This window comes from Leuresthes tenuis, unplaced genomic scaffold (assembly GCF_036924035.1).
Source record: "Leuresthes tenuis unplaced genomic scaffold, fLeuTen1.0.hap1 SCAF_8, whole genome shotgun sequence".
NCBI classification, from domain to species: Eukaryota; Metazoa; Chordata; class Actinopteri; order Atheriniformes; family Atherinopsidae; genus Leuresthes; species Leuresthes tenuis.
Genome location: NW_027325362.1, coordinates 35,761,171 through 35,788,670, shown reverse-complemented (window position 1 = coordinate 35,788,670; position 27,500 = coordinate 35,761,171). Strand labels below are relative to the sequence as shown.

General features: G+C 41.1%; 1 protein-coding gene across 1 annotated transcript; it reads right to left on the bottom strand.

The window, feature by feature from the left end:
• Positions 1–358: 358 nt before the first annotated feature.
• Positions 359–11,034, bottom strand: LOC140312521 (uncharacterized). Its single transcript, XM_072390311.1, has 4 exons — positions 10,989–11,034; positions 10,741–10,885; positions 6,972–7,093; positions 359–1,308 (listed from the first exon to the last, which is right to left on the bottom strand). Exons 1-4 carry the CDS (start codon positions 11,032–11,034, stop codon positions 359–361), a joined length of 1,263 nt encoding a protein of 420 aa, XP_072246412.1.
• Between the last annotated feature and the right edge of the window lie 16,466 nt (positions 11,035–27,500).

The following is a 27,500-nucleotide window of genomic DNA, read 5'->3' as shown; positions in this document are numbered from 1 at the left end:
TGAGCGTGCCTGTGGCAACTGTGGAAAGGAACGACTCCCTTTTAACAGGAAGAAACCTCTGGCAGAACCAGACTCAGGAAGGGTGGCCATCCGCCTCGACCAGCTGGGGTTTGAGAAGACAGAAAAGAGGGAAAAGAGGGGGGAAAAACACCATGACGCCATTCAAAGGATATCTGTTGGAACAGGGAAACATAGGTTAATAATCACAATAATGTCACATGTACATAAAATCAATTTTGAAATTAAACAGGGGGAAAAAGAGAGCAAAGTGAGGAAAGGTGTGACAGATGAGGTCCCCCAGCAGTCTAAACCTATAGCAGCTTAACTATGGGATGTTTCAGGATTACCTGAGCCATCCCTAACTATAAGCTTTATCGAAAAGAAAAGTTTTAAGCCTAATCTTAAAAGTGGAAAGGGTGTCTGCTTCCCGGACATTTACTGGCAGCTTATTCCACAAGAGAGGGGCCTGATAACTGAAGGCTCTACCTCCCATTCTACTTTTAGAAACTTTGGGAACAACAAGTAAACCTGCAGTTTGGGAGCGAAGTGCTCTGTTAGGAAAATATCTTACAATTAAATCTTTAAGATATGATGGAGCTCGGTCATTAAGAACTTTATATGTGAGAAGAAGAATCTTAAATTCTATTCTGAATTTAACAGGGAGCCAATGAAGAGAAGCTAAAACTGGAGAAACATGATCTCTCCTGTTAGTTCTCATCAGAACTCTGGCTGCAGCATTTTGGATCAGCTGGAGGCTTTTCAGAGAATATGTGGGACAGCCCAATAATAAGGAATTAAAGTAGTCCAATCTTGAAGTAACAAATGCATGAACTAGTTTCTCTGCATCACCCTGAGACAGGATGTTCCTGATTTTAGCAATATTACGAAGGTGAAAGAAGGCAGTCCTAGAAACCAGTTTTATATGTGCGTCAAATGATAAATTCTGGTCAAAAATAACTCCAAGGTTCCTCACTGTAGAACTAGAAGCCAAGGAAATACCATCTAGAGTAACTATATAACTAGACAATTTCTCCCTGAAGCGCTCAGGTCCAAAGAGAACAACTTCAGTTTTGTCTGAATTTAAAAGCAGACAGTTCTGAGTCATCCAGGTCTTTATGTCTTTAAGACAGGCTTGTAGTCTGACCAACCTGTTGGTTTCATCTGGTTTCATAGATAAGTACAGCTGAGTATCATCAGCATAACAATGGAAATTTATGCCATGCTGTCTGATAATGTTACCTAATGGAAGCATGTATAAAGTAAAAAGAATCGGTCCAAGCACAGAACCCTGAGGAACTCCATGACTTACTCCAACGTGTGAGGAAGATTATTCATTTACAAGAACAAACTGGAATCTATCAGATAAATATGACTTAAACCAGCCTAATGCAGTTCCTTTAATCCCAATAACATGTTCAAGTCTCTGTAACAGAATGCTGTGATCGATCGTATCAAATGCAGCACTGAGATCCAACAGGACAAGCACAGAAACAAGTCCGCTATCAGAGGCTAAGAGGAGATCATTGGTAACTTTCACCAGTGCTGTTTCTGTGCTACGATGCACTCAGATTGTTGGGTGGTCGGTGGCTTAGTGGGTTAAGCAGATGTCCCATATACAGAGGCTAGTCTGTTCAAATCCCGAACTGGACACCCATTTGCTGCATGTCACCCATTCTCTCTCTGCCCTGTTTCCTGCGTCTCTCCACTGTCCTGTCATTAAAGGCATTGAAAAGCCCCAAAAAATACTTAAAAAAAAACAAAGACAGATTGATCTAATCCAATATGGAAGTGTCAATTAAGGGGAAAACCTCCTTGAACAGTCTGGTTGATTTCGTCCAAGAAGAGACAATGACGAAGAGACATGGGCAGTGCACTGGACCCGGGAGCCCGAGAGCCCCCAAACCCCCCGACAGAGGCCCCACCCAATACCACACAGTGGGTCAGCGCCTGCCCCAGCGCCCCTGGCCAAGTGCCCTTGGAGTCAAGACGTGCCCACAGGTGGGTGAAGTCGCGAGCAGCTGGGAGAGGCAACGCCAACCCCCCATCGGGAGAAGCACAAGCAGGCCAGGCGACAGCAAGTCCCAGATCCAGGCCCAATCATTACCACACACACTTTCACGTCCCATACATCCACACGTCCTCCCTTTAACCTTATTGTTAATGTTATGGAGTTAAACAAGTGTTCTATACACTACCATCAAACTCAGCCTTGTGCGAATATGGGAAATTGTTTTTGTGTTCATTGAGATATTGATTAAAATCTTACTTTTTAAAGGGGGTATACTTATTTATGCTGAGCACTGTAGTTTTGTAGTTTTGGGGTCTAAGTTTTCTGAATTGGAAGCTCGGCTCTGCACCATTGAAAACTACCAGCTAGTACTAGCTAGCCAGTTCCCTTGATTCGGTGCAGAGCCACTTAGAGTATTTAGCGTAACTAACCCCGTTAACTGCTCCTTAGCAGAACCCGAGCAGCCACAGGCGGGCTGGGTGGCGGTCAAGAAGACGAGGCATAGCGCTAAAGTCAAGTCTGTGGTTCACCATCAACCTGTCCATGTTTCAAACAGATTTTTCCCACTCAGCGACACACAGCTGAGGAAAAGACCCTAATAATTGGCAGCTCCATAGTAGTTACTTAGTTTAAATACTGTAAAATAGTTATTCACGGTAATGACACCCAGTTAAGCCAATCAGAAATCACTAAAATTTTTGGCAAAACAGTGTCGTACTCCATAGTTTTCTCTGGACACCTGCCAAATCTGACCAGTAATGACATGTTTAGCTGCATTTCATCCTTCCTTGTTGTCTAGATGGTGTACAGTAAACAATGTAGGCTACAGAGATAATTAACAATCTTTCTAGGGAAAGTCTGATCTGATTCGGAGAGACGGCATCCATCCCAATTTGGAAGGAGTGGCTCTCATTTGTAGAAATATGGACAAATTTATTAGTCATCCAAAAACATGACAACCCAGGGTTGAGACCAGGTAGTAGTCTTGTAGTGTTACTCACTTCTCTGCAGCTTCCCACCTGCTGCTACCTAACCCTCCAAAAAATGTTTACTTGAAAAACCTACTATGTGCCAGAAGTGTTAGCTAATTATCAACCTTTATCCAATTTCCTTGATCAATCAATTCCAATGATCGATCACAGTAATCTATTACAGAGACTTGAACATGTTATTGGGATTAAAGGAACTGCATTAAGCTGGTTTAAGGCATATTTATCTGATAGTGTCACGGCTATGAAAGCCAACACTGACAAGGAGTGACCCAAGAGCTGACTGATACAGAGAGATGGGAGAAATAAACTGATTTATTAGTTGTAATGGTGTGAGGTAGGTCGACAGTGAGTCTTTGATGCTGGACTGAAGGTACCTCACGATCCCTCTCCTACTCTGGGAATAATGGAGGCTGGTAACCAAGGGATACCTCGAAGGGGGACAGACCAGTAGCTGAGGAGTTTGGGGAATTATGTGAGCTCTAGATTAAGCCGCTCCATTTGACCATTGGACTGGGCATGGTATCTGGAACTTAATGAAACCTTGTCCCCGGAGAGCCATGCAGAATGATTTCCAAACCTGAGATGTGACCTGGGGTCCCCAGTTGGAGACTATCTCTGTGGGGATGCCATGGAGTCGGAAAACATGGTTGGTGAGGAGATCAGCATTTTCAGTGGATGAAGGTAATTTGTCCAAGGGAATGAAGTGAGTAGCCTTAGAAAAACGGTCAATTATGGTGAGAGTAATGGTTTTACCAGTAGTCCAGTAACAAAATCTAACAAGATATGGGACCAGGGCTGACCGGGGACCTCAAGAAGTAGCATTGTAGCATAATGATGGTTGGCCGGATGACAGGCAAACTTGGAGGAATGGGCCCACTGGATGACAGCTGAATGAGTGGTTAATGGAACATAACGACAATTGGGAGGTCCGCAGCCTAGGCCAAGATCTGTAATTAATCCTTCATGGATCTGGGTATTTACTTGCCACGTAACTCCTCCCACTTAGCAGGTAGATGGCAGGATGCGTGAGGGCTCAGTGGATTCCTCTGAGGAAATCTGCCGAGACAAGGCGTCCGGTTTTATGTTGTGGAGACCTGGACGATGGGAGATGGAAAAGGAAAAACGACCAAAAAAATAAACAGGCTTGACAAGAGTTTAATCTCTTGGCGTTTTGTGGGTAAGAGAGATTCTTATGGTCTGTCCATACTAAAATAGGTTGCTTAACTCGCTCTAACCAGTGCCTCTGTTTGTCGAAATTGAGTTTAATGGCCAAAAGCTCTCGATGTTCGACATCATAATTTTGTGCTGGAAGACTGGAGAACAGATTTCAGGCAGTTAGACAAACAAAATAAGCTCCAACTCTCTAAACGGTTGTTAGCCTAATTGATGTGGGGATCGTGTAGCGCTAACCAGGGGTATTCTATTATGAGGGGAACACTAGCGACAGGAAAGAAAAGGATCTCGATGGTTTTGCTGTGATTAGCAGAGACAATTAACGTGATGGGACAGGTTTTGTATGAAATGGTGGTCAGTAACTTACCATCCGCCTGGAAATTGTGTGTATTTTTCCACATAAAATGGTGACAGGAAGAGTAAGCCCAGGATCTTGTCTTTGTGTTCCGCCCCCCAGTAATCCTGCCATTTATTCAGAAACTGGCATTGGTGGTCAACCTAGTCCATCCCACCTGCATAGGTTCAGGGTGACCCTCGGGACACAGTAATGCATCCATCCATCATCTGCCGCTTATCCGAGGGTCGGGTCACGGGGGCAGCAGCTTTAACAGAGAAACCCAGACATCCCTGTCCCTGGCCACTTCCTCCAGCTCTTCCGGGGGGGCCCCGAGGCATTCCCAGGCCAGCCGAGAGACATAGTCTCTCCAACGTGTCCTGGGTCTTCCCCGGGGTCTCCTCCCAGTGGAACGTGCCCGGAACACCTCACCAGGTAGGCGTCCAGGGGGCATCCTAACCACATGCCCAAGCCACCTCATCTGACTCCTCTCAATGCAGAGGATCCCCTCCTGGATGACTGAGCTTCTTACCCTATCTCTAAGGGAGAGCCCAGACACCCTGCGGAGGAAACCCATTTCGGCCACTTGTATTCGCGATCTCGTTCTTTCGGTCACTACCCACAACTCGTGACCATAGGTGAGGATGGGAACGTAGATTGACCAGATTGACCTATGGTTCTCAGCCAGAAGAGGGTGGAATGCTCTCTCTGGGTCAGGAATGAGATCCTTCCCCAAGTGGACGAGTTCAAGTATCTCGAGGGACGAATGGAACGTGAGATTGACGGGTGGATCGGTGCAGCGTCTGCAGTGTTGCGGGCTCTGCACCAACCCGTCGTTGTGAAGAAGGAGCTGAGCCAGAAGGCGAAGCTCTCTATTTACTGGTCAATCTACGTTCCCATCCTCACAGTAATGCAGCATTTTGTCAGGGTTAGGTGCAGCATTCTCCTGCTGAATCCTCTCAGGAAATGGTTGAAATGGTCGGGAACTCCTCTCCCTCCGTGCTCAGTTAGTCTATTATCAATCCAGATGACAATGGTCAGACAGTGGACTGTCTCGGCTGCTAAGATGCGAAACTGAACAATGAATTCAGCAAAAGGTTTATTGCCCTGTTTCATATTTAATAATGTCTTGACTGCGTTAGGCCCCTTTAACGGGTGGTCAAAAGTTCTACGAAACTTGTCTAGAAAGGAGGTGAATGAAGTTGATTCAATAGAATGAGAATGAAAGTATGCTAAAGCCCAGTCAAGTGCCCTACCCCTTACAAGACCAATAACATAGGATATCTTTGAGGTGTCAGAGGTGAAAGAGTGTGAAGATCAGGAAATGGCCAAAGAGCACTGGAGAAGGAAACCACCACATTTGCTTACTTCACCAGCAAATTGAGTTGGAGTTGGGAAAGCTGCATGACGATTCATAGGTTCAGCTGTGGAGCCTTGGTTTGGTGGCAAAGGAGCATGAGAAGTGGGAGATTGTTCGAGATCTGACGAGGAAACAGACAGCCATTCGGGAACATTTTGTATTAGTTCAAAAACTTGATCCAAACGCTGATTATTGGAAACCTGTTGTTCCACCAGGAAACACAGGGCCTTCTCATGTTTGCCAAGCATGACTCCCTTTCTTGAGAGAGCTGATTTGAATGTGTCCGCTCGATCCATTTTGGTGGTCAGAATGTGCTGTTACAGCTATGGAATAGCCAATACACACAAGGAGGAACCCAAGAGCAGACTGGCACAGAGAGCCAGAGAGTTAGGAGAAACCTACCTCACACCAGGGTGTGAGGTAGGTCCACAGAGAGTCCAGTCCGGCAATATCTCTAGGAAGAGAGGAGGTTAAATGGGTCCAAGGAGTAATCGAATAACGATAGTTGTTTTCCCAGTGAGTGCTTACTATGTCTCCAGAAAGGTTTCTAACATAGAGGGGGTAAATGGTAAATGGACTTGTACTTGTATAGCGCTTTTCTAGTCTAGCTGACCACTCAAAGCGCTTCACTACATGCCGCATTCACCCCACTCACACACATTCATACAGCACGTCTTAAGATATAACTAATCATTCACACACATTCATACCCCCAATGATACTGGGGGAGCAACGTGGGGTTCAGTGTTCAGTGTCTTGCCCAAGGCCGCTTCGACATGTATCCTGGGGAAGCCAGAGTCGAACCACCGACCTTCCGATTGGTGGGCGACTGCTCTTCCTCCTGAGCTACAGCCGCCCCGGGGTAGTGATGACACTGGCTGTGGTGTAGTTTTGTCTGAGATGGCGGCAGGGCGAGCAGGCAGGTATAAAGCAAGGAAGCAGAGTAGAATGCAGGTTATAATCCAGACACAGTGAAGAGGTCGGCGGAGATATTCAAAGATCTCGGAAGAGGCAAGGTTACACCAGGGAACACAGGTATATGCACAATAAGACATAGGAAGGTTTTACGCGCAACACTGAGAAAACACTGGGGACCCTGATTACCAACAGAGACTGTAAGACAATATGGCGAAGTCTGGAACTCCTGCAGGTCCTTAAGAGGCCAGCAGACGACAGGAGCAGTCCAAACTCCGCTCTGGACTTTCTGGATACCTGCTCGTCCCTGCCTGGAACACAGAACACAACCACAATACAACAAGCAAGTGCAATCGTGAAAGATAGATTCCAATTTGTTCTTGTAAACGAAGAATCTCCCTCACACACCAGAGTAAGTCATGGAGTTTCACAGGGTTCTGTGCTTGGACCGATTCTTTTCTCTTTATACATGCTTCCATTAGGTAACATTATTAGACTGCATGGTATAAATTACCATTACTATGCTGATGATACTCAGCTGTACTTATCTATGAAACCAGATGAAACCAATAGGTTGGTCAGACTACAAGCATGTCTTAAAGACATAAAGACCTGGATGACTCAGAACTTTCTGCTTCTAAATTGAGACAAAACTAAAGTTGTTGTCTTTGGACCTGAGCGCTTCAGGGAGAAATTGTCTAGCTATATAGTTACTTTAGAATCTAGAGTAACTAGAAGCCAAGGAAATACCGTCAAGAGTCTAGATGGTATTTCCTTGGCTTCTAGTACTACAGTGAGGAACCTTGGAGTTATTTTTGACCAGAATTTATCATTTGACGCACATATAAACCAGGTTTCTAGGACTGCCTTCTTTCACCTTCATTATATTGCTAAAATCAGGAACATCCTGTCTCAGGGTGATGCAGAAAAACTGCTCCATGCATTTGTTACTTCAAGATGGGACTACTGTAATTCTTTATTATTGGGCTGTCCCACATATTCTCTGAAAAGCCTCCAGCTGATACAAAATGCTGCAGCCAGAGTTCTGATGAGAACTAACAGGAGAGATCATGTTTCTCCAGTTTTAGCTTCTCTTCATTGGCTCCCTGTTAAATTCAGAATAGAATTTAAGATTCTTCTTCTCACATATAAAGTTCTTAATGACCGAGCTCCATCATATCTTAAAGATTTAATTGTAAGATATTTTCCTAACAGAGCACTTCGCTCCCAAACTGCAGGTTTACTTGTTGTTCCCAGAGTTTCTAAAAGTAGAATGGGAGGCAGAGCCTTCAGTTATCAGGCCCCTCTCTTGTGGAATAAGCTGCCAGTAAATGTCCGGGAAGCAGACACCCTTTCCACTTTTAAGATTAGGCTTAAAACTTTTCTTTTCGATAAAGCTTATAGTTAGGGATGGTTCAGGTAATCCTGAAACATCGCATAGTTAAGCTGCTATAGGCTTAGACTGCTGGGGTACCTCATCTGTCACACCTTTCCTCACTTTGCTCTCTTTTTCCCCCTGTTTAATTTCACAATTGATTTTATGTACATGTGACATTACTGTGGTTATTAACTTGTGTTTCCCTGTTCCAACAGATATCCTTTGAATGGCGTTATGGTGTTTTTCCCCCCTCTTTTCCCTCTTTTCTGTCTTCTCAAACCCCAGCTGGTTGAGGCGGATGGCCACCCTTCCTGAGTCTGGTTCTGCCAGAGGTTTCTTCCTGTTAAAAGGGAGTCGTTCCTTTCCACAGTCGCCACAGGCACGCTCAGGACGGGAGATTGGACTGAAGACACGTTTCGGTGCAATCTGTTGGTTTCCTTAGCTAGGATATTAATTTTTTGAATTGGCTCTATATGAATTAATTGGATTATGATTACAATGAATTGAATTCCAATTGGCTTGAATTGGACTATATTACTTAAGTGCCTTGAGATGACAATTGTTGTAATCTGGCGCTATATAAATAAAATTGAATTGAATTGAATTGAATTTATCTGATGCTCCATTTCCAATAGGAGAATGTGGATGTAGTTGGAGGTGCTGACAGAACAAATGCATTTGAAAGCTCAAGAGGGGCATCCTGTGATGCTTTCTGGAGGACAACAGTGTCAGAAACAGTGAATCATGTTCTTAGAATATGAATGCAGCGTCATACAAACCAATAATCACAATGCAGTTGGAAATAATGGAGAATAAAAAGGTTGCTATGTGAATGAAAGTATAGGAAAGTGATTTTTTCTCCTCTGTTTATCCTTCTCCTTTCCAAAGAGAGAAATTACACAGCTGAAATATGATGTTTTTCTGTTCTCATATTAATTTTCTGTATACATCTTAACTTTAAAATACACCAGACATCAGTTACAAAATCTAATGGGTTTCTGTCAGACAAAGACCAAGACTGTGATTGTGAGCTTTAAAGCCATTTTAACACAGATTAGCTGTTTCTCTCGTAGGACTATAACAGTAGCTTTGTGTAGTACTTCCTTAAACTTTGGGTAATTTCAAGACTCAAATGACAAAAAATGGTCAGACTGATAGATCACTCAATGTATTTATATAACCTAACATAGAGAACATATGTTCAGTTGTATGTGCAACATTCCAATCCAGCTTTATTTGTTCAGCAATTTAAAAGAACTACAGTGGACCAAAGTGCTGTACAGGATGAATAAAAACATAGTAAATAAAACAAGGGCGTAAGTTTGCATGGGGACCATAGGGACAAGTCGCAACCAAAGTTTGGGAAAGACAGAGTTGTCCCTACAAATATTTGATAATATTCTATTTTTTTTAACATAATACATTAAATATAATATTTTTTCACAAACTCATTCGTAGTATTGAGAGAGAGTATTGAGATTTGCAGAGAACTATTTTTCCGATGTGCCGTCTTGTGGCAATGTTCAGTATAACCTGCATTGCAACAAGGTTAGATATGCTGCCATTTGATTGGCTGAAGGTCAACCCCTCTCGTTAACGCTCCCGGCGAAGAGACGTGCTGCGTGGCAGAGTTGCTGTAAAATGCTGGATTTACTGTAAAATATCAGATTGGCTGTTGCAGACAGGCTTGATGCTGCAAAATCATGAAAGTAAATCCTCACATTAATGTTGAATTTGGTCTCAACATTTTTGCCCGTGTTTCTGCTTTGTAAATAATAAAATGTCACAGAAAAAGAAAAGAGACATCAAAAGTTATTTCACCACTCAGTGAGTAAGTAGTAGTTACCTTCTAGCCTAACGTAAACACTCATTCTACTATGGGAAAGTGTTATTAAGGTCTTATGGTGTGAATGTAATGTAGGCTATAGAAGGCTATTTTTATTTTACTTTGGCATTTTTTCATCAGGAGTTGCTTTTTTCTCTCTATTCTTGAATTATAAACAAAGTTGGTTCCATAAAGCCTAAATCTTGGCTATTCCTGTAATATTCAAAAGTTTATGGCGTGGTCTTTTTGCACCCATTTGTGTTTCTTGCAGGAAACAGGAAATTACCATCTACATACACTGGGTAGAGGGCACACATCATATGTAAATATATATATAATATGTGACTACAATGGCTGTTACAGAGACCAAAACACTTCTCCATCATGTCAGTGAATGGGTCGTTGATCCCGGAGTTCTCTGTCAGCTCTTCAGAGAGTGATGTTAGTCCCTCTAGGGCCTTAGTGACGCTGCCTTCTGGGGATGTATTGTTAGGAATAAAGGAGCAACAAAAAGTTCCAAACATTTTACACACCCCTCATTTCTCTGTCAGTATCATATCCAAAGTCATCCTATTTTGCCATGCCATAAGGGAAGTTGGACCTGATTGTTCAGCATTGCCTTCTAGAATTTATCCAATCAACATTCTTATTTATTGTTGCCCACGAGAAAAGAAAAGAATCACAACCTGAAGCTTCTTGATTTCCAGCTTTAAACTCATCTGGATCTCCTCAGAACCCCAATGCTATCCAGGTACCCGCTGCTGTCAAATGAACTTCCAGACACAGTTGAACGCTTGAGACGTCGCAGCTTCTCCGGAGAGAGCTTCTCATCCAAGGCCTTAAAGTCCCCACAAGGAACAAATGGAAAGGCATCAGAAGCTGGGCCACTGCGCAGCTGCCCTGCCAGTTAGGTGGAAGGACAGGCCTCAGTTTCATATCCCCACGCAGACCAGACCAGAGGTCATGGAAGTCTGGTTCCAAAACCAAGATGCAGAGTAGTTACCTGAGTCCTGAGTGACATTGATAGATTCTTGACAATTATCTGACATGAGTGTACCCTCATTCTTACCTGTACCCCTGTGGATGAAACATGTATAATTACCCTTATAAGCCAACGCTGAGGGCAGTACATCTCTTTTCTTAACTGCTGGGAACAACAAAGAGAGAGTTTTACATTGCTCTGTGTTGGGTACAAAAGATTCATTATACAATTGTAATGCACATTGGAAACCAGTTAGGTCAGAGTGATTGCTTAATTTCCAGATTTATTCTGGCTTTAGCACATTCAATACAATTAGATTGGTTATTTTGTCGTGCTGTATACATTTCATCCATTTATTCCGATCACTATAACCTGTTATGGACTATTCGTTACAACAAAATTCCAACTGATCCACCGGCGATTCTTCAGAAATCTTGTATTAACATACATTTCACATACGTACTTTTCAGAATACACATGGGCTTTTTGGTTGTCTTTACATAAAATAATCGAGCATAAATCAATCTCAGCCACCCCATCTATTCCTGCAACAAAAAATAGGGTAACAAGTTGCCTGTTGGACCTGAGGGACCTCCTATCTCTGTGGTCAGTCTGTGTCATGGGTCTGAGGGTGATTCATTGTAATGCATTATCTTTTAGTTTTTTATTAATCTGTGCTTAATCCCATAGAATTAGGAATATGATGATAAGAATGATTAACTGTTAGCTGTTTCCTTTTAACCTACAAAATCCTGGTAATCTAAATGGATGCCACGGCTGCTGTCTGTCTGTCCCCGTCTTATTTTAGCCACACCCTATGTTCTCATTTTAGCCGTTGTTTTCTTCCCGGAGGTTGAGACGAACCCCCTCCTGTTGAGAGAATTCCCCTTTGTAGTCAGACTCATGCCTCAGAGAACGGTGGTGGGTAACTAATCTTTCCCTACTTCTGCAGGTCGTGGCCTTACTAGTTTACAGTGTGATAAGTGAATCCAGGATATATTAGTTTAGCTGCTGTGGTTTCTGTAAGCAGTACCTGATATGGAACTTCGAACTTTGGGCTGGACCAGTTCTCTTTCTTTATCACTTTGATGAAGATCCAGTCCGGGTATTAGAGATTCCTCCACAGGGTCACCTGGAACAGACTAGACAGAAGAGATATCTCTACTTGTTAACATTTTAACCATGTATCCTGCTAAGGTTTCTTCTCTTTCTTCATCATGTCTGGTGAATAGTTCCAACTGCGGGAGTACAAATAGTCTGCCATACATTATCTCAAATGGAGTTAATCCTGTGCTAGTTGGAGAAATATTCATGTTTAGGACTATTAGTGGTAAACAGTGACTCGCTTTTTTCCCCCCATTTCTTCTATTTTCTTCCACCTTGACCTAATTATTCCACTGTGTCTCTCCACCAAACCTGCTGACTGTGGATGATATGCACAGTGATTTCTAAGGTCTATTCTTAAGTTCTTAAGTTCGATGAAATCCATACAAACGCGTTGAAAAGGGCACTCCAGCCTCGGGAACGGTCCTGCTTTGTGTGCGGTTTGTGTGGCTGCTTTCTGCATATCACATAACACTTGATGGTTTATTTCTATGTGAGTTTCCTCTTTGGAGAGGAGGTTTTCGGCTGGTAACTGAGAAGCCTTTTTTGCTTCTTCATGTGCTTATCGATTACCTATTGAGACAGGATCAGTGTTTATAATATGTGCAGCACATTTACAAATTGCTACTTTATCTAGCAGTTGAATAGCATCTAATAATGCTAAAATCAAGTCTTTATGGTTTATAGATTTACCTGTGATGTTGTCATCCCTCTGTTTTTCCATTGCTGTGCAAACGCATTGTCATGTTACAAGTGTTAAAAGTCACACGAAATTACTCTCCGCATATGACCCATCCAGTTTGGCACCTGATGAACACACACGTGCACAACCTTTCTGCTTAATTTAATTCATATTTATCTGCAGGCTTAGAAACTGCTAATAGTATTGATATATTACTTCACTTGTATAACTCTCTGGTCACTGGGGCTGGTTTTAAATGCACCATAAAAACAAACTTTGACTTGACTTGTTATGACTCTGATTCTCTGAAGCTGTCTTTAAATTTCTCTTTAAGAAAGCCATTGTTGATATCTGACTCACGTAGCATATTTTATTGCTGTGTTTTTGTTAATATCCTTATACTCACTTTAACCCTTTCTGTAAAGCACTTTACTGCTCTGTTATGAGATAAATGCTTTAATTTCTGATGAATATGATTTCAGTTCCTTTAAGTTGTAATCAATCAGAAGTAATGAAGCCATCAATATGTTAAATTCTCCATTTCCTGCTTATGTTTCTGGTAAACCTGTGATGTTTTTGCAGCAGAGCTAACCTGAAATTTAAGGTATCAGTTTGGCTTTGGAAACCATCTGCACCTGAAAGGTTTGACTGTCTGGTCTCAGACCGGCTTCGTCATTCGTCAACTTTGTCATTAAAGAATATTGCAACAACTCATTACACTTAGATGTAGAAATTGTTCTAAAGGCAGTGAAACTGGAGGGTTTGTTAATCTGTTTACTGTAGCAAACAGGACACAAGAGTTGTTACTGCAGTTTTTGATGATGTCAGAAAAATAACCCCCTCGTTCTACACAAAGTCTGGTTGAACACACATAGCTTTTTTCTGTAAATCTCATCATGAACCTGGAGCTTTGACTTGCACCTTCAAGTCAAGTGGGGGCTCAGTCACACGCTGAGTTAGACCAAACATTTCAAGGACAGCAAGTGAGTTCTTTAGCTTGCTTATTATGGGCTACATCTATGTGCACCTTCAAGTCCCCTGTTATGACTAAACAGTCAACAGCAGTGCACACAATTTAAAGAAATTCAGTAAAATCATTAATAAAACAATTCTGTGGTGATATAAAGTATGGAAGATTGTTTTATCTCCGTTCTAAATTATACTTACTCAAATTAAGGAAAAAACCTAAATGTCAATTTGTGAGTGGGTATATTGGCCCTGAATATGGCACAAAGACTCTCAACCACTCTGGTTTTGACGTGCCAAGTCTCAGTTAAACACATAAAATTAAGCTTGTGAGAGGAAAGGATCAATAGCATTTTTAGACTGGTTTAGTTGGTATACAACTTTTTCTAGGACTTTGCCTAAGAATGGCAGGTTTGATATGGTAATTACAAAATCTCAGTAAAACATCTTTTGCTCAGACAGTTTTTCCTGTGAAAGGAGTAAAGATTTGAAATGCTCTGCTTGTTTATCTGAGATCTTCTGAACTTTAACTCTTAAAGAGAGCTCTTAAATCTTAATTCACAAACTTCTACTAATGTCTAGTTTTAAACATTGTGTTCTTAACTGGATTTTTTTGTACATTTTATTGCTTTTTATCTCTCCACTAAGATATTTGCATTGAAAAACTTTTTTTCCTCTTTTTTTTTACTTAACTGACCTGTTTCGCATCCTCCTGCGCCTGCACTCCTTTGACCAATGTCCCATCTTTCCAGACACAAAGCATGCACCAACTCTGTCTGATCCCCCTTCTCTTTTTCCTTTACCGCCTCTTCCTCTGCTCCTGCTTCTGTCTGTGACTCTGCTCTCCTTCATCCCATACACAGTTGTTTCTTTATCCCCTTATAATACAAAGTTTAGTCCCTTCTTGTTTTTCTTTTTGTGGTTAAAATACTCTTCTGCATGTCTGGCCCAGTCCCTTAAATTCATTAACCTGGCAGTATGGTGATCTACCATGTGCTTGGTCACAAAGCTGCTTATCTGTGGCAAACAGCCCTTAAGAAAGGCATGTTTCAACTGTTGTCCATAAGGAGAGTCATTATCTCCATCATCCGGTGGATTTACTCCACTGTGGATGTCAAACACTTCTTTGAGTCTATAATAATATAGATCTACGTCTTCCCCTTCCTTCTGCATGCACCTGTTAATCTCAATCTAGTCTACACGTCTTTGATATCTACCTCGTGCTCATTGTAACAATGCATCAAGTCTGTCAGATAGTGGCTCTGCACCATAATGCAATGCCACTCCATCAGCATTAGTGGGATTCCAATCCCCGCTGATTACAAAGCAATTTACTCTCACAATATCTCAATGCTCTCTCTCTAATCTAATCTAATCTAATCTCTAATCCATTTAGCCTGTAGCTAACACACAATTTTTTTACACCATCACTAAACCCTCTAGCATTCACTTTTGGGTGTGGTATCTACAGTGGCCCTGAAGTACAAATCACAACAGCAAATCAAAAAATACAACAGCAAAAGAGAAAACACAACAGCAAAAGAGAAACAACAACGGCAAAAGAGAAACAACAACGGCAAAAGAGAAACAACAACGGCAAAAGAGAAAACACAACTACATTAACCAAAACGGAAAAGGTAGGTTCCCTCGGACACCCGATTTGACTGTTATTGGTCTATTCAATGGACATCATCAGCACATATCAGTCTCATTTATATGGGCTAGTAGGGACCTTCTAAACCTACTGATTCCCCTACTCTTTTTGGTAGTGAGGCAACGTTAATGTGGTACATTTTAATTGTGCGACAGCGATGACATAATTACCGGCGCCAAGAGTAGTGTCAGAAAGTGTGTAAAGATTTTTCTGTTGAGCTCACTATATAGTGCGCTTCATTTAGTTCCCTATGCAGGGAGTAGGGAATGAGTGAGTGATTTCGGACACAGTGATTTTAGTGTTTTTTTCCCCACACCATCAAGACGTGTAAATAAACATAAACTGTCATTTTAAAGAGTAAATAAATGCAGGCCATTCAAAATGCACTTCATCTTAAAATGAAACGAAGAAGAAGTTATCTTCTTCTGCACACTGTATATGCGCACCTAGCTTGTGGCCTCTACGTCATCCATTCTTGCAAATATGCTCAATTCGCCTAAATCAGGAAACTGTCAGGTGAAACATCTAAAGTCAAAGTTAGTGATGAATGAGAAGAGGAGCCAAGAGAGAGTGAGGAATCGGAGGCAACAGAGGAGACAATTGCAACATATATGGGAGAAGAAAACGAGCGGGAGTAACAAACAGTAAGTTTCATTGTGTGGAAAAGACTGGGATCATTCTTTTGTGCAAGGCAACATCAGACTTGACTTAAACATTTCTTTCCTATTTTTTTTTTAAACAAACAGATATAAATATACTGAATTACTTATTTATTTAATATTTGAGCAAACAATCTTAGCCATAAAAATATAACAAGTGTAACTGGTTCAGTCAGTGCAATTAGTGCAAAATCCAATGTAAAACAAAATATTAAATAATAAAGGAGCTCAAATTGAGAAAAAAAAACAATAGCTTCTCTAGCTTGGTTGGTAGACTTTGAAAATAAATAGCAATCAGCTCTTTATATAGCGCAAATGGGAATTAAACATCCATTACAAAAGCATCTGAACAAAACAATAGCTTCTCCAGCTTGGTAATAACAAACAAACAAAAAAAAATCAGAGGTAGTCCCAATTTATTTTATTTCACCACTAGAGGGGGCAGAAGCCCCTTGAATGAATGCCAATGCTGGACAGGACAAGGGGCAAAAAAAAGGTGATATGGATTGGCCCATTGTAACCACTACCCGATCTCGAATTTTCTTCGATATCGGTACCAATATCCGATGCAAATATTGGATCGGTGCATCCCTAGTCATGTTCTTGTGTTTAACTTGAAAACTGACATTTTTTAGAATTTCTCTATCATCTATCTGTCTTCACTTTTTCTGATATATATAAATATATATATATATATATATATAGAGAGAGAGAGAGATTTTCTGGAGATAAAGAATAATTAAATAATAATTACTGTAAATAATTTAATGTAATTGTATTACAATTTAATTGTATTTTGGTATATTTTGCTTTTGGCATCAATGGTTTATGGTGACTGAGAAGTGCAAAACCCTTTTACAATGAAAAAAAACCACTTTAACAATTAAAAAACACATTTACAATTTTTAAAAAAACTAACAAATGAAAAAAATACTACTAAATAAAAAAAATGAAAAACGTTTTAAGAAATTTTAGGAAACAAATTCATATAAAAAAATTTGGGGAAACACAAACAAAATAGTGTAAACTGGCTGAAATTTACTTCACAAAAACGGCAACACATTGTTCAGTTAGCAAAAACTTAAGAAATAACACATTCAGCGGAGTTATTGCAATCAAAAATCAACGCTGACTTTCCACGTGAAGCAGGACTACAAATTCAGTTGTTTGTACTACAAGTTTTGGTCACCTGGTCTGACGTCACCTCCGGCCTTTAGGACATTCCCTGTCCGTCTTCTGTTAATTTGGTTTTCGCTTTTTAACTGTTTTGCCACTTTTAGTTTTGTGTCGGTACGCGTGTTTGTTTAAAAAAAAAAATGTAAATGTGTTTACAAAATGGTTTTTTTTTATATATATGAATTTGTTTCCTAAAATTTAATGTTTCTTAAAAGGTTTTTTATTATTATTTTATTTTTTATTTGTTAATGTGTTTTTTTAATTGTAAAATTCTCAGCCACTGTAATGGTTGATACCATTCATGCCAATAAAGCCATTTTGAATAAATCTTGATATAGAAATAGATTTTTATTTTTTCTGAGATTTATCTTCTGTCTATTGTGTTTTATGTTTTATATGGATGTGTAATGTATTATTTCTTCATTTTTCAACTTATTAAAATAGCTGAGTAGCACACAATCTGCTTCTGCTTCTCTATCGTATATTATTGTTTTTATGTGTGTGTGTGTATTATTATATTGTGGAGACATAAATAATATTGAGGAGACAGGAGACGGAGGTGAGTAGAGTATGTTTACTCTCCACAAATTATATATCTCAGAAACTCTTGTTGTTGCTAGGCAACATGTAAACGATATAGAATCCGGAACCGGCATATTTCATAAGCCCTTGCTCTTAAAGGTACAAGCCCTCTGGTGAATGTCTCTCCTAAATTCCTTATTGTGGGTCACTACACAGGCCCCCCCAGAATTCACCCATACAAAAAAATGGAACATACAGGCAATAACACAGTTCAACACAAAACAAGTGAACATTCTTTGAGAAGCCATCAACAGGGTGGGAGGAATATTTGGCAGCCAAAACGGCTGCGCTTAGTAAGAGGGGGTTTAAGAGAAGGGGGAGGGTCAGGGCTGGAGGCCAAAATCGCGGGGCGTCCCTGCCTTGGGGCCGGGCCAACTCAATGGGCTCTTCCATGTCGAAATGAGCAGGCTTAAGACAATCTATTGCGACCCGTTCTGGTTTACCCCCCATGTCCACCACAAAGTTTTTAGACCCCCACTCCATGACATGGCTGGGCTCATCTGAGGCAGGCTGTAGTGGGGTCCGATGACTGTTGTTGCGGATGAAAACATACTTGGCTGATGGGAGATCCTTGGGGAGGAAGTGGTGAGATGTTGGCACAGGGGCAAAAGCGTCGATGATGCCAGCAGATGAGGCCTGGAGGTCATCCTTGGGGCTAAGCAAAGCCCGAGCATAACCCATGGAAGGCGGTCAACCCAGCTGCTGCCCGTCAGGCTGGCCCGTAGGGCAGCCTTCATGGCATGATGAAACCTCTCACACAGCCCGTTGACCTGCAGGTTGTAGGCAATAGTGCGGTGGAGCTTCACCCCCAGGTGCTCGGCGACAGCAGTCCAGAGCTCCAATGTGAACTGTGGGCCCCTGTCCGAGGTAACATCCGAAGGTGTGGCGAACCAGGCAATCAAGGACGCGATGAATACCCTGGCCACCTCTGCTGAGGACAGGGGAATTGCTTCCGGCCACCTGGTGGTCCTGTCCACCATGGTGAGGAGGTGAGTGAACCTGCGGGAGGGAGGCAGGGGACCCACCAGGTCCACATTCACATGGTTGAAACGCTTCTCAGGAACTACAATAGGTGCCAAAGGGGCTTTGGTATGACGTTGCACCTTGGCACGCTGACATGCCACACAGGAACTCGCCTAGGCCCTAACATCCTTCTTAAGACCCAGCCAAACAAACTTGGCCCCTACCAGCTTGGTACAGGCCTGTACACCCTGATGGGAAAGGCCATGGATGGTGTCAAAAACCCGGCGTCGCCAGCCAGCCGGCACCAGACGTCACAGAGAAGCGTGGCGTTGGCTCTGTTGAACACTACATCCTCTTGCCTTAGCACAGTGGGGCCCTTCCGACAACCCAGAATGTCCGAGTCTGTGGCTTGGTCCGTTGCCATTGTGGCATAGTGCAGTCCTGGGTGAACAGACCCACCCGGGAAAGACAGTCTCGCCGACTAAGTTGTCTTTGCCTGCCAGGTGATGAATGTCTGTGGTAAACTCAGAGATTGCAGCCAAAGTGCCGCCCACCAAAAGACACCTCCACATACCCAGTGCTGTAGGTACGTATGGGCGTGCCATTGGCAGCATCCATCTGGTGGCCATGTCCACCAGCCATAGTGTCCACAGTCTGTGCTGGCAGGATGCTACTCTGAGCGCCAAAATCCGGCAAATGTCGGCCGGACAGGTTGTCGGTGATGAACAACAGCTTACAGACACAGCCATCGCCAGCCTTCCCTTGCCTAGCCAGCTGTGTCCTCCAGAAGCGGCGGAGGAGTTGAACCTCTTTGGGCAGGCAACAGTGCATGGACAAACTACAGCTGGTTTGCATGGAAAATCCCGTCTGCTTCCTCAGCTAGAGAACAATAGTCTTTGAAGGAGGAGAGGGGTGAACTTGCTAGAGCAGTGCGCACAGGTGCAGGGAGCTGCCTCATAAAAATATGCGTAAAAAGGAAAGCTGAGTCAGCCGATCCCAATACAGCCAGCATTCTCTCCATCAGTTCTGACAGTTTGCCGTCCCCGAGGCCGTTGAGACACAGCAGGCCTTCTCCAGTTCAGACAGTTCAAAGACTCTCAAACAGAATGTCTTTAGTGTACTGTATTTACCGGTGGCGCTTCCATAAGCACCATTGCTCTGGCCGTTGTTGAGACATCTAACGCCGCCACAACATGGAAATATTTAGTAATATCCTGAGTTATTCCTCTCAATTGGAACTGGGCTTTGATATGCTGAAACCAGGCTCGTGGGTTGTGCTGCCAAAAGTCGGGCAATTTAACAGTCGCGGTGTTGGCGTTAACATTAACTGCATCGTTAACATCACACAACAATCATCACAGTGCCAGCGCTGTTGGGATGCTGTGTACGCTTCATTCGCCATGAGACATGTTTGTTTTCTCGGGGTCACCAATTGTGGAGACATAAATAATATTGATGAGACAGGAGATGGAGGTGAGTTGAGTACGTTTACTCGCCACAAATTATGTATCTCAGAAACTCTCGTTGTTGCTTCTCCCATCCCGCAGGAGAAAACACGTAATTTTATAGGCTATTAATAAAGAGATTCATGGGGTTGTTTGTTTCGTTCCTGTTTTTTTTTACACTGGCCATAATCTGTTTCTTTCCCAGAGGAAGCTGAGAACATGCTAGGGCTGGGAACAGGGTATGTTGCCTGCTGTGGGCTCTAATCACAGCAATTCTCTCAAAATTAGGCTCAGAGTCGCTGGATACAACTGACACAAAACATGTCTTTCTTGCAAGAAGGAGACTAGTCCGCAAAACCTATCAGGAGGCTAGCTCAAAAAATTATACTATTTGCTAGCCGTACCATGTTATGGGAAAACGAGTTCAGACAGTAATGTTATGAGACATTGAGTTCAGACAGTCAAAACCAGCCTCACGAAGCTTTCCCCCATAATATAGCTTTTCTCATAGTATATCTTCATGATTTTTCTAACATATATATATTTTTTTTTTTAAAACAGAAAGTACGGGAATTGTCGGCGCAGGCCGGTGACATAGAGATAGCAGCGTTCACAGCAACCACCTTAACAACAGTAGAAAAGATTTTATTCTTACGTTCATTGAAGGAGACACTAAACTCTTCTGCGAAACTAATAAACAAAAGATTGTCTATATTCCCTGAACGAAGATTATGAAAATAATTCAATTTCAATTCAATTTTATTTATATAGCGCCAGATTACAACAATTGTCATATCAAGTCACTTAAGTAATGTAGTCCAATTCAAGCCAATTGGAATTCAATTCAATGTAATCATAATCCAATTCATTCATATGGAGCCAATTCAAAAATGATAAAGGAAAAGGAAACCAACAGATTGCACTGAAACTTGTCTTTAGTCCAATCTCCCGTCCTGACTGTGCCTGTGGCGACTGTGGAAAGGAACGACTCCCTTTAACAGGAAGAAACCTCTGGCAGAACCAGACTCAGGAAGAAACCTCTGGCAGAACCAGAACCAGGAAGAAACCTCTGGCAGAACCAGAACCAGGAAGGGTGGCCATCCGCCTCGACCAGTTGGGGTTTGAGAAGACAGAAAAGAGGGAAAAGAGGGGGGAAAACACCATAACACCATTCAAAGGATATCTGTTGGAACAGGGAAACATAGGTTAATAACCACAATAATGTCACGTGTACATAAAATCAATTTAGAAATTAAACAGGGGGAAAAAGAGAGCAAAGTGAGGAAAGGTGTGACAGATGAGGTCCCCCAGCAGTCTAAGCCTATAGCAGCTTAACTATGGAATGTTTCAGGATTAGTTCTCGCAAGAAATGTCATCGAAATGCATACAAGTGCAGATGCCTCCATATGCAGATGCCTCCATATGCCTGTATGACCTCCATACATGCATCAGAAGGAACCCAGGGTCCACTGCACCAGTATATGGTCTCACAATGGGTCTGAAGATTTCATCCCAGTACCTAATGGCAGTCTCAGGGTACCTCTGGCTAGCACATGGAGGGCTGTGCGGCCCTCCAAAGAAATGCCTCCCCACACCATTACAGACCCACCGCCAAACTGGTCATGCTGGAGGATGTTGCAGGCAGCAGAACGTTCTCCACAGCGTCTCCAGACTCACATCTGTCACATGTGCTCTGTGTGAACCTGCTCTCATCCGTGAAGAGCACAGGGCACCAATGGCAAATCTGCCAAACTTGGTGTTCTTTGGCAAAAAGTGACCAAAACATCAGCCAGAAAGGATGAGAACAGAGAAATGGTCTGTGGTCACCACCTGCAGAACCATTCCTTTATAGGGTTGTCTTGCTAATTGCCTCTCGTTTCCACCTGTTGTCTGTACCACTGTTGTCTGTTGCACAACAGCAGGTGAACTTGATTCACAATCAGTGTTGCTTCCTAGTTGGACAGATTGATTTCACAGAAGTGTGATTGACTTGGAGTTACATTGTGTTGTTTAGGTGTTCCCTTTATTTTTTGAGCAGTGTATATCTATATCTCTCTATATAAATATATATATATATCTTCCCTTGAAGATGATTAAGATGTTGCTTGTAGAAAATATTCCCAGTGGCATGCAACTCAACACAAAAGTTTTGTTATTCTAAGCAGCTGAATTGAACATGAACTGATCTCCAAAATGCCTAAAATTAGACATAAATAAAGGAGAAATAAATAATTGCTCATTTGTAGCAGAATGTTTGTGTGTATTTTCTTAAAAATAATGTTTGTAAAAAGATGTTTGAGTGTACAGATAACTTTAACTGAAGTCTCAGTCTTGAAGTAGGGCTAAAGCTTGATAACATTTTTTTTAAGTTTTAAAAGTTTAAAAAAAAGGGCTTTTCAAAAGTATTCTACTCAGTTTGTACAGTACTTACATTACCAGAAATTCAATTGCCCCAAAATTCTGTCACTATTTAGGACTGGACCCTGGCTGCTCTACCAACAAAGGCAGTTCAACTGATTGTGACTCCATCTGGGAGGATGAGATAATTCATATGTGTAAATTTAACAATCACAATAATAATTCTGTTGCAATTATCATTTTACGCCAGTGCTTCACAGTCAGCCAAGTTTACTACTGTAATTAGCCTTTTTTCCCTTGATGTTTAGATTTTAAAGCTGTGATATATTGGTATCTTTCAGAATTCCAGATATGTCACAATCCAGTACCCATTTTCTAGAAATTACATTTACTACTAATTGGTCATTCTAAAAGGTGGCACTGTCTTTACAGGTGTAGAAAAGGTTAAAGCAATATTTTTATACCACTTGCAGATTCAGGGAAGTGATCAGGGTTTATAGAGATTCTTACTTTATCTTAAAATACTTCCATGAGCCTCTCTTCAATTCACATGGGAAATCTTAAATAAAGACAGTTCAACTTGGATCTGAAAGGCTTTCCTTAGTTATGAGTGATGGGATTTTTCTGTCTTGTAAAATATTGTTTCTGATATCTCAGAAAATGTTTTTTGGAACAGCTACTTGATATTCAGAATAGCAACAGTGCATTAGAATAATAATACAAATTACTAGCAAACAGTCATTCACACTGAAATCCTTCTTTATCTGTTTTCTAATTACCCTAAACCCAGCCACAGTAGACCCAGAGTTTAAAGTGAGAGAATAAATTACCTAGTCATTAACCATTAACTTCTTCTCGATATAAGCACATGATGTGACCTCTTTTTGCCACACCACATACCAAGTGTTCTCAAGCTGACATCAAGCATCATCACAGTCGTTATTGCCATTCATCATACAATGACTCATACATCCTAAGCCATGTGACTTAACAATGCAGAGTCCCCACTGGAATATTGGAGTTGTCCCAATGGAAAAATTAAAAAAAGAAGAAAAAAGAATCCGGGCTAGATTCATCTGAGAGGATTTTTTTTTTAAAGGGATGACGACGTCTTCTTCTGATATGTACTGATGAGTAGTGAGGATCAAGTGGCTTAGTGCTGTGGTACGGGAGGGGGGGTCGTCACAGCTGAATCTGCCCCTTTTGATCCTATAGATAAGAGAGGGAGAGTGAAAGCCAGGGCTGAATAGCGGGAGGCCCTTGAGTGCCTGATGTACTAGAAGAGAAAACAAAAGCAGCGCCGTCTCTCCTCTGCACTGCAGATCTGATTTTCCAAACCTGTCTCCTGGAAGTTAGTAACTGTTAGCAAATTTAATCAACTGCGTCTTGTACCAGGACATAAAATAATTTTATTTTTCATTCATATGCGGAAAAGATAACTGTATAGAAGCCAATATACACCATTATCTGAAACCGTTCTAAAATGAATGATTTTCTGTTTTAATGAGCAAAAAGACAGCAAATTATCACAGCTTCCTTTGAAACAGACATTCATAACATGAAGCTAAATATATTTCAGGCCTTGGCGTGATACTTATAGCTTTTAAGAAATGTGCTCATTGCAGAGTTATGATCAGTTGAGTAATGAAGGTTGAACTATTCTGGGAAAGAGGTTCTGTTCCCAGCATCATGGTAAAGACTCCAGATACAGAAAGGTTTAGCTAACGCATTACAATTATTTTACACATGCATATGCAATGAAAACTTGCTTGCTGCTGATAATCGCAAAGAAGAACAGCTTACACATAACAGCTCACATAATGAAGTTTTATCAAAAGGGGGATAACAAGAATCTCCTGTCTGGTTGTGCTGCACCTCAAGGTAGTTGGCCACTTGCAGTTTGGGGACCTGCTAAGTTGGCTGCCGCTAACAGGTGTTACACAATACAGAATATAACATTCCTACCTCAAGTAGTTGATATGATTAAATCATGTCAAAAGGGGGAGTTGTTATAATTGGCTTTGATCTTAGACATTATGTATTCATATTCTGTATTTTCCTAGCTGGTACTTTTCCACTCTGCTCATACTGCACAATCGATGACCTTAAATGGTCCAAGACCTTAGAATGACATAAACAACTGGGTCAGACAAAACATCTCTATTAGGGCAGATAGGTCTGGTACATTAGATCCACGCCTAAAACAGCACTCACACACACACACACACACACATTGTTTATCACTTCCAAAGAACACAACAAGGACAGCAGCTGGCCTGAGCATGTCACCCAAAACTGGCCAATTATACTCTGACAAGTGTGAAAACAACTTCTGTGAGATAAAGCTGAATATAAATATGACATGTTTCCGGATAACGGGGCTCGGCCTGACGGATTTCCTGCGGGAGCTCTGGCACTCCGAGTCCAGCGCTGCAATATACTTTACTTGTGACCACTAATAAATACTTTTTTAATAAACGATTTCTCCAGCTTGTTCTTGAGCTTCCAATGAAAAAAACGGGCTAACAGTAATGAGTCCCATGCTGTCTACAATAGAGAGAAAATGCATTGGAGTCACCAATGAAATTTCCAATTGAAATATGTTATGTTGTTAAAAAGGTCGCCATTCATGTCTATCAGCATGAACAAACATTTTCATGATTAATTCCTGTTTTGCTTTCAGACTCTTTCTTCAAAAGCTACAAATATATAATCAGCTTGTCCTTAACCAAAAGAAGAAATATAAGGATCTAATTTGTATTATATAGTCTCCCTTATTCCTCTGAAGAGTTCAAGCTTTATAGATGTCGCTCTCATTCCTCCTTCTTTTCCATGTCATCTGCATGTCTTCTAATCCAATCTTTTGCCAGATACCTCAACGTGTGATGCCTGCAGCTATGCTAGAGCTTATGAGTATGTCACAGAAAGCATTGGTAAATTCCACGGCTTTGTAGGATTCCTCTGCTCTGACAAGAACAGCTTTGTTGCTGTAAGTCTTTGGAAGAACTATTACTACTTACTTTTTTAAAACTTTATTGAGAAAAGCCTTTCTTACTTTCTTAGTGTGGGTCTCTATTAATACAAATTGAGTATAAATAATTCTAAAACTGTGGGGAAAAAAGCCTTGTTATCTTAAACAACTGCATTTCTGAATAAAAAATTGGTAGTCTAGTTGGTAGAGGATAAGTAGATTGTTTAGATCTTGTTTTACTGCATTGCTCCTTCTAGAAAATACACTTAAAACTTGTTTTTGTATTTGAAAAAAGTGGTGCTTGAAGTATGGTGAAATAGTGATTATGACTACATGAAGGACTGATAGGATCACTACGGTGGCCGACGAAGTGCCAGAAGTATGCTATGCAACTGGTGAGATGCTACTTTTCAGTCACAGTAGCAGTGTTGTTATTCTCACACAGCACCCTTTCATACTTTCTAAATGTTATCAGATTCAAGTGTTCACATTGTTAGTGTTAAATTATTGGTTCTAATAGTCACTCAGTTACTTGCCACAGTAAACAACTTGTACATTAGCACAACATCTCTTCAGTTAAAGATGTACAGTACAGTGTGGTCCTATATTGGAGAAATGTGGGGTGTCATGGAATGTTAATTTTAATAGTATGATTTTTATCATAATTATCATTATTGTTGTTTTACTATTATTATTCTATCTTGTTTTATTTTATTAATACCTACTACCTTAAACTGCTCAGATTCCAAATGCAATGCCAATATAAAAATGTATTTATTAATTATTTTATTGATTGATGTTTTTGATTTTGATATCATATCGAGTTTTGTAGCAGTCAAAGGAGTTTCACATAAAATTCACACCAAAATCTTTATAAAAATAAATATATACTGTATGTTCAAGTTAGATGATAGCTTGAATTCTATTGGATCTGTACATTAAAACAGTCTCCAGCGAAGCTTTAATTTTCTCAAAATTCCTGGTGGTAGGGGATCTGGGAGGCATCTCATGTCTTTAGTTTTAAAAGCTAGCCACGGCTGTCACTTGGGTTTAATGACAGTTTACCTCTGCTTCGGACACATGTCCTGATCAAAGGAGTTACAGGGAGTGCCAAAAATGACCTCATGTAACCATGTCCATGTTGAAGATGACAGCGTCTCCTTGTTGCTCACCTTGTAAACACTCACTCATAAACAACCCATTGTTTTTCCTGCAGATTTTCTAACTGTTTACAGTCAGCCTGTTCCAATGAAGTAACTTACTGTAAAATCAGTGCCATTAACCATCTCTGTATTTATGAAGTAGCAAATAGCAGCATTTGAAAACATAACAGGATAAAATGTCATGGGGTGTCAAACTGAGTGTTCATGGATAGGAGGAGACTCTTACTTCAGTCAAAGGATGATATTCTTCACACCTCACTGTGTCTTTGCCTTGAAAGGGAAAGTGTTTCCCATGTGCAGACAGCCAATGTCCTCTGATGTTCCACTATGACTGATGACATTTCAAAGACCAAGTACTTCCTCAGCACAGACAGTTCAAAGCCCTTTGGCTTTAATTACTCTGTTTTCCCTGTCCTAGTAAAAATAAAAGTGTGACTGGATAGATTTCACTGTGAGGGGCACATTAAAGTACAAATTTTTTCTTTCTTTATTTTTCTGATCTTTCATGATTTCAGCCTTGTTCAGTGGTAATAATTTTCTCCATCCAAAAAGCTCATAATATCCTTTGGAACTGGTTTTAGTGGTCAAAATGATATAATTTGCTTCACAGAATTATCATGGCGCTGTGTAGCAAACTTAGAGGTGAAATTGTTGGGATTTTCATGTGTTAGGCTAATTTTGGATGTAGAGTATAAAAACAGTCACATGGCAGATGCATGCAAATGTTACCCAATAGGATATATTGATGTGTCTCCTCCTAGAGCATGACTCTTTATTGTTTTTCATTTATTTAGATAACTTTATATATGA